This window comes from Pongo pygmaeus, chromosome 9 (genome assembly GCF_028885625.2).
Source record: "Pongo pygmaeus isolate AG05252 chromosome 9, NHGRI_mPonPyg2-v2.0_pri, whole genome shotgun sequence".
Taxonomy (NCBI): Eukaryota; Metazoa; Chordata; class Mammalia; order Primates; family Hominidae; genus Pongo; species Pongo pygmaeus.
The window spans coordinates 57,709,178-57,716,395 of NC_072382.2; the positions used below are offsets into that span (position 1 = coordinate 57,709,178).

Genomic DNA, 7,218 nt, shown 5'->3' on the forward strand with positions numbered 1-7,218 from the left:
TATTAATAATACTACAAAAACTCTTCAAGATTGTATATTCTTGGGAAAATATATAAGACAAAATGACAAGCTTAAAAGCATTTATATATCAGTTATGTAAAGAAAACAAAAGCTTAGAAAACCTACATAAAGTCATTAATAGAAGATATTCAATTTTTCTTTATGCTTTTTTTCTGTTTTCCAAATATGCTCCAATTATATTGAAATGTTCTTTTTAAAAAAATTAACTTTTTAAATTATATAGCCTGGCTGGGCGTGGCAGCTCACACCTATAATTCCACCACTTTGGAAGGCCAAGGCAGGCGGATCACCTGAAGTCAGGAGTTAGAGACCAGCCTGGGCAACATATAGTGAAACCCCATCTCTACTAAAAATACAAAAATCAGCGGGGTGTGGTGGCGCATGCCTGTAATCCCAGCTACTCGGGAGACTGAGGCAAGAAAACTGCTTGAACCCGGGTGGCGGAGGTTGCAGTGAGCTGAGATCGTGCCATTGCACTCCAGCCTGGGCAACAGAGCGAGACTCATCTCAAAATAAATAAATAAATAAAAATAAACTATATGGCCCAATCACCTGAGGTCAGGAGTTCAAGACCAGCCTGGCCAACATGGCGAAACTACGTCTCTACTAAAAATACAAAAATTAGCCAGGCGTGGTGGTGCATGCCTGTAATCCCAGCTACACAGGAGACTGAGGCAGGAGAATCACTTGAAGCTGGGAGGTGGAGGTTGCAGTGAGCCAAGATTGCGCCACTGCACCCTAATCTGGGTGACAGAGTGAGACCCTCTCAAAAAACAAAAAAAATTAATTAACTAATTTAAATTATATGGCCCAATGGCATGGTGCTATTTTTAATTTTATATTTATTAACATCAGTTTGGTAAAATTTGTTACTTTTTTAAAAAGCTTTGAAAATAACTTTATAAAACTAAAATTAACCTTTTCCAGAAGTAATCTTTGAAGTACTAAAGAAAAGACTGCCATGCTGAAGATCCATCATTTCTCCCTTCAGTTTGTCCAATGCAACATCAACGAGGGCAAGTTCATCAGCCAAATCCTAAAATATATGAAAGTTCTGAATAAAATGTTCCTACTTAAGTTTTAGGAGAATAAGAAGAATTTTCATGTGGCTACTTGATAATTAAGGGAATCTCATATTTTAATAGGGAAAAATGATATAAAAATGTTTTTCAATGAGCCTGGGTGACCGAAAGTCAAGGTAAGTAAACATTAAGATGTAGCAAAAATTGTTTGACTTCATATAATTGTTAGAACGTTTTAGAGCTGGGTGTTTTTTGTTTTTGTTTTTGTTTTTTTGCCATTCAGATAACAATTTGAAACCAAGGAAAATAAAATGATTTCAAAGGCTTTTATTATATTTAGCCTTTATTTTTGTGTTTTTTGTTTTGTTTTGTTTGAAATGAAGTCTCACTCTGTCGCCCAGGCTGGAGTGCAGTGGCACAATCTCGGGCACTGCAACCTCCGTCTCCCAGGTTCAAGCGATTTTCGTGCTTCAGCCTCCTGAGTAGCTGGGATTACAGGCGCCCGCCACCATGTCTGGCTAATTTTTGTATTTTTAGTAGAGATGGGGTTTCACCATATTGGTCAGGCTGGTCTCAAACTCCTAACCTCAAGTGATCTGCCCACCTCAGCCTCACAAAGTCCTGGGATTACAGGCCTGAGCCACTGCTCCCGGCCAGGATTTTATTATATTTAACCTTAAGCCTGATTTCTGAGTTGGCTAAAGCTGCTTTTAGTATGCATCGTTATGGCCCAAACGGAAGGTAACCACCTCTGATGAACACTTATTGTTTTCATCCGTCTAGTGTCCCTTTTTCTGGTAATAGAATTTCTCTTTTCCATGGGAACCCATTCCATGTGTTTCAGTGCGGTACAATTAACATTGGTCTTCCAAGCTTGGGGTAGATGGGCATAAAACCAGACCTAGCCAATTGTTCCATCCTTTCCTTCTGGTCACAGAAATCAGTTCATAAGTGGACATATGGCCCAGGTATAAGAAACAAGCATGTCTATGAAGTTTGAAAATGGAAGATGGAAGATTACATCTCACTTTTCTTTGGAATCATAAGCTCTAAGAATAACATGCAAATCTAAGAACATTAGTAAGGACTGTAGAGTTGGAGAAAAAACAAGAATCTAAGAACAAACTGTACAGCCATCTTTACCACCACATAGAAAGACTCTACGAATTAAGCCAACAGAGAAAATCTAAACCGAGATATACAAAGACTATGTCTTGATATGTGTGAACTTCAGAATCCAGTAGTACCTGAAGCAGTTTTGCCCTATTTCCAGTTACATGAACAATATATCGTCTTTTTCTGCTTACCCTAATTTAAATTGGGTTTTTGTCACATGCGACAGAGTACGGAACTATATACAAGGAGTGTATTCATTCAGAATTCAATGGCCAGATTCCAAAGGCGAACAGTAAGGGAAAGAGGTAAAAGTCCCTACTTACGGCCAGGCGTGGTGGCTCATGCCTGTAATCCCAGCACTTTGGGAGGCTGAGGCAGGCGGATCACGAGGTCAAGAAATCAAGGCCATCCTGGCCAATATGATGAAACCCCGTTTCTACTAAAAATATAAAAATTAGCTGGGTGTGGTGGCACATGCCTGTAGTCCCAGCTACTCAGGAGGCTGAGGCAGGAGAATCGCTTGAACCCGGGAGTCGGAGGTTGCCGGGAGCCGGGAGGTTGCCAGGAGCCGAGATCCTGCCGCTGCACTCCAGCCTGGCAACAGAGCGAGACTCCGTCTCAAAAAAAAAAAAAAAAAAAGGGAACAATAAACACTGGGAACTCCAAAAGCAGAGAGGGAGAAGGGCACAAGGGTTAAAAACAATACCTATTGGCAGCCAGGTGTGGTGGCTCATGCCTGTAATCCCAGTACTTTGGGAGGCCGAGGCAGGCGGATCACTTGAGGTCAGGAGTTCGAAACCAGCCTGGCCAACATGGAGAAACCCCATCTCTACTAAAAATATAAAAAATTAGCCAGGCCTGGTGGTGCATGCCTGTGGCCCTAGCTATTCAAGAGGCTGAGGCAGGAGAATTGCTTGATCTCAGGGGGTGGAGGTTGCAGTGGGCCAGGATCGCGCCACTGCACTCCAACCTGGGTAACAGACAAATCCTGTCTCAAAAAAAGAAAAAGAAAAGGAAAGTCAGAAAAAAAAGAAAGGAAAAAAAAGAAGTAAAAAAAAAAAAAAAAGGAAAAGAAAGAGAGAAAGAAAGGAAGGAAGGGAGGGAGGGAGGGAGGGAGGAAAGGTCAGAGGATACATAATTGCTTTCAAGGGATTAACCTGGCAACCCTGAATACATCGACATATACAAGACTCTGAAGTGCTCACTTGATTTTCAGCCACAGGATGGGCTTCTCACTCACCTTCAGTAAGATACTAATAGCACAAGCCATGCCTACGGCACCAGTTCCAACAATAGTAATTTTACACTGGGAGTTTTTATCATCCTCAATTAGCTTCTCAATTAGCTGCTCCTTGACAGTTGACATTTGGAGAACCTGATAGGGATAATGCAATTTCATTGGATTAACCACACTGAACATCTAAGAAACTACCTCTTCAGTTTGCAGAATGTTGGAGCCGGGGATCGGGGGAAGCCAAAGAAAGAATTTCCTGGTCAAAGGGTGCGGGGAGGGTAAAGCACGGCCCAGTCTACCAGGCAATGGGAGGGCTGGGGCACCAGCGGGCTTTTGGATTTCTCCCTGCCCCCAGCCACCACTTTCACCCCAGCACCACACGCTCACAAATGCTTTGCTTGGCGCAATCAGTACAGATGACCCAAAAGGGCAAAGCACCACCTTTGAAGGAAGGCACAGAAGTGACACCAGAAAAATACACCAACGACAGTTGAGGCCCGAAGCCCGGCGACGGTTGCCCTCCGTGCGACTGGGGACACGCACGTTCGCCCGCTCGGCTCTTGTGCGTCAGCACGCAAGCTCCGCCCCCCGCCGGCCCAGGCCTGGGGATGCGGCGTCTTTTCTGCGCCGGAGCGCTGTGTGGGTGGCGGCGGTCCAGATCACCGAAGTATTGATGCGAAGAATTCTAGACTGGCCCAAAGAGTGTGCAAGACGGGGATATCCATGCATTATTTGCAGGATTTTAAAAAATTATTAACTTCTGTAACTTCAGGACTGAGTGCTGAAATAAAGTTAGAATTTCTCTTGAGAGAACAGAGGGTAGTAATGAAACGCAAAGATGCGAAGGATGCTTTCAATTTACAGCAAGAAATTGTTAATATTTATAACTCATGGCCGGACGCGGTGGCTCACACCTGTAATCCCAGCACTTTGGGAGGCCCAGGCAGGTGGATCACCTGAGGTCAGGAGTTTGAGACCAGCCTGGCCAACATGGTGAAACCCCTTCTCTACTAAAAATATAAAATTAGTCGGGCATGGTGGCGCAAGCCTGTAGTCCCAGCTACTTGGGAGGCTGAGACAGGAGAATCGCTTGAACCCAGGAGGCGGAGGTTGCAGTGAGCCAAGATCGTGCCACTGCACTCCAGACTGGGCAACAAGAGAGAAACTCCATCTCAAAAAAAATTTACATATATTTTTTTTTGTGAGAGATATATATATCTCATAGAAGGGGACACAACCTACTCCATCTTTTGTCGAGTATTTGCATTTGAACCTTTTTCAAAATCCAAAATATAATTTATTTTTCTTATAATAGCCTGTAGTGTTGTTATTGTTGTTGTTTTTGAGACAGAGTCTCACTCTGTCGCCCAGGCTGAAGTGCAGTGGCGCAATCTCAGTTCACCGCAACCTCCACCGCCTGGGTTCAAGCAATTCTCCTGCCTCAGCCTCCCAAGTAACTGGGACTACAGGCGTGCGCCACCACGCCTGGCTAATTTTTGTATTTTTAGTGGAGATGGGGTTTCACCATGTTGGCCAGGATGGTCTCCAACTCCTGACCTCGTGATCCGCCCTCCCAAAGTGTTGGGATTACAGGCGTGAGCCACCGCGCCCAGCCACCAGGCAAATTTTTTTTGTATTTTTTTGTATTTCACCATGCTGGCCAGGCTGGTCTCGAACTCGTGACCTCAAGTGATCTGCCCACCTCGGCCTCCCAAAGTGCTGGGATTACAGGCATGAACCACCGCGCCTGGCCAAAATAAAAAAATTTTTGAAGAATTTTTAAGAACATGGCTTTGAAGTACTGAGTTTTATTTTGGCAACATGGGCTTTAGTGGGGAAAAAAAAAAAGGAAGTAGAACCATGTTCTGAGCATCACATTTGCTTCTACACTAACTGGCAACTTCTGTGAGATAGGGATAAGGCCTGCTTAATTCAGTTCCCAAGGTTACTATAAAAAAAAAAAAAATCAAGGTTCTTTGCAGAGTTGGCTTATTCCTTGCCTGGGGCAGGAAAGTACAAACTGAACCTGGAACATTTATTTTGCCCATAAGTAAGGAAGCTTTACAAGATTGCATTTGAAAATTCATGGAAGATTAATAGAATCAGTCTATTTCACTTAAGTATTGTTTTTCAGTCATGTTGGTATTGACTAATTTATTACATCAAATAATATAAAATTAATGTAAATTTAAAAATTTTAAAGACTGAAGGTGACTCAAAGTTTACAAAACGCTACAGCAGGATTACAGGATTACAGGATTAAGGGCCTCTTTTTCTGCTAATTAAAATATTCCTTTTTTTTTTGAAACAGGGTCTCACTGTCACCCAGGCTGGAGTACAGTGATGGGATCTTGGCTCACTGCAACTTCTGCCTCCCGGGTTCAAGGGATCCTCCCACCTGAGCCTCCCGTGCAGCTAGAACTACAGGCACCCACCACCACGCCTGGCTAATTTCTTTTTTGTGGAGACAGGCTTTTGCCATGTTGCCCAGACTGGTCTGGAACTCCTGGGCTCAAGCAATCTACCCACCTTGGCCTCCTAAAGTGCTGGGAATTTCAAGCCACTGCACCCAGCCTATATTCTAAGATTAGATACTGGTGATGGTTGCCAACTATGTGAATACACTAAAAATCCACGGAACGCTATGCTTTATAGCTGTGTCCGACCCTTTGAATGTGAGAACTCTTTAGGTGGCGGCGGGTATCCAGATTATGAACTTCTTTGTAGCTCATCAGCTATCATTAGTGTTAATTTCTTTAATTTTTATCGAGACAGTCTCGCTGTGTTGCCCAGGCTTGAGTGCAGTGGTGCCATCTTGGCTCACTGCAACCTCTGCCTCCCCGGTTCAAGCGATCCTCTCACCTCAGCCTCTTGTGCCTCAGCTTCCCAAGTAGCTGGGATTACAAGCACAGGCCACCATGCCTGGCAAATTTTTCGATTTTTAGTACAGATGGGGTTTCACCATGTTGGCCATGCTGGTCTTGAACTCCTGATCCACCCGCCTCAGCCTCCCCAAGTGCTGGGATTATAGGTGTGAGCCACCACACCTGGCACGTGTTAGTATATTTAATGTGTGGCCCAAGACAATTCTTCTTCCAGTGTGGCTCAGGGAAAGCAAAAGATTGGACAACCAGGCTTTAAGATAATTCCTTCCCTTAACTAGCTCTCAGGAAAGAATCTTTGGAAAAAGATCCTGGAGTTGGGAATGACAATAATGTTGTTCAGTTAACCTTTACAAGTATGGTTTTCAGGCCTGGATAAGGGTTCGCAGTTGTATTTTCAGAAAAACGTACAGAAAACTTGCGTAGACATCCACCAAAGGTTACTTGCTTTTTGTTTTTGTTAACAGATGGGGTTTTGCTGTGGTGGCCAGGCTGGTCCCTAATTCCTGGCCTCAAGTGATCAGCCCACCTGGGCTTCCCAAAGTGCTGGGATTATAGGCATGAGCCACCGCACCCGGCCTTAAAATTGTTTTTAATTGTTACCGGCTTACAGAGGGAGAAAGATCTCAAAAGTCTGTGTTCCCTATAGTGACACACTACCATTGCCTATATTCAGTTGGCAAATCAATTTTACATGTACGTATAGAATGTTACTTTCCAATTATGATTAGCATTATTATCAAATATATAATACTTTGGGACTTATAATGGAAGTGGTACCAATACAACACAGTTGACTATTACATCCTCTGCTATTAGTCAATATCCCTTTCAGAAAAAATCGTTGCAGGGTTGCCCAAGAATAGCCTAATATTTCCAAATTAATATAATAACTAGCAGCTTTATGACTTCATATCTTAATATAATGAATTAACCAAAGTAG

The 7,218-nt window shown here is 43.3% G+C and overlaps 1 protein-coding gene across 8 annotated transcripts in view; it reads right to left on the reverse strand.

Annotated features, from left to right (window-relative positions):
- Positions 1-3,981, reverse strand: part of LDHC (lactate dehydrogenase C) — a 38,943-nt gene extending 34,962 nt beyond the window's left edge. For 2 of the 8 annotated variants that reach the window (XM_054438964.2, XM_054438962.2), the window contains exons 1-3: positions 3,835-3,965; positions 3,400-3,534; positions 940-1,057 (exon numbers count right to left, since the gene is read on the reverse strand). In XM_054438964.2, the coding sequence (XP_054294939.1) occupies positions 940-1,057; positions 3,400-3,525 (244 nt within the window). In that variant the 5' untranslated portion in view covers positions 3,526-3,534; positions 3,835-3,965. Of the gene's footprint in view, positions 1-939; positions 1,058-3,399; positions 3,535-3,780 lie in introns of all 8 variants that reach the window. The other 6 variants (XM_054438968.2, XM_054438963.2, XM_054438966.2 and 3 more) reach the window with 5 other exon arrangements.
- Between the last annotated feature and the right edge of the window lie 3,237 nt (positions 3,982-7,218).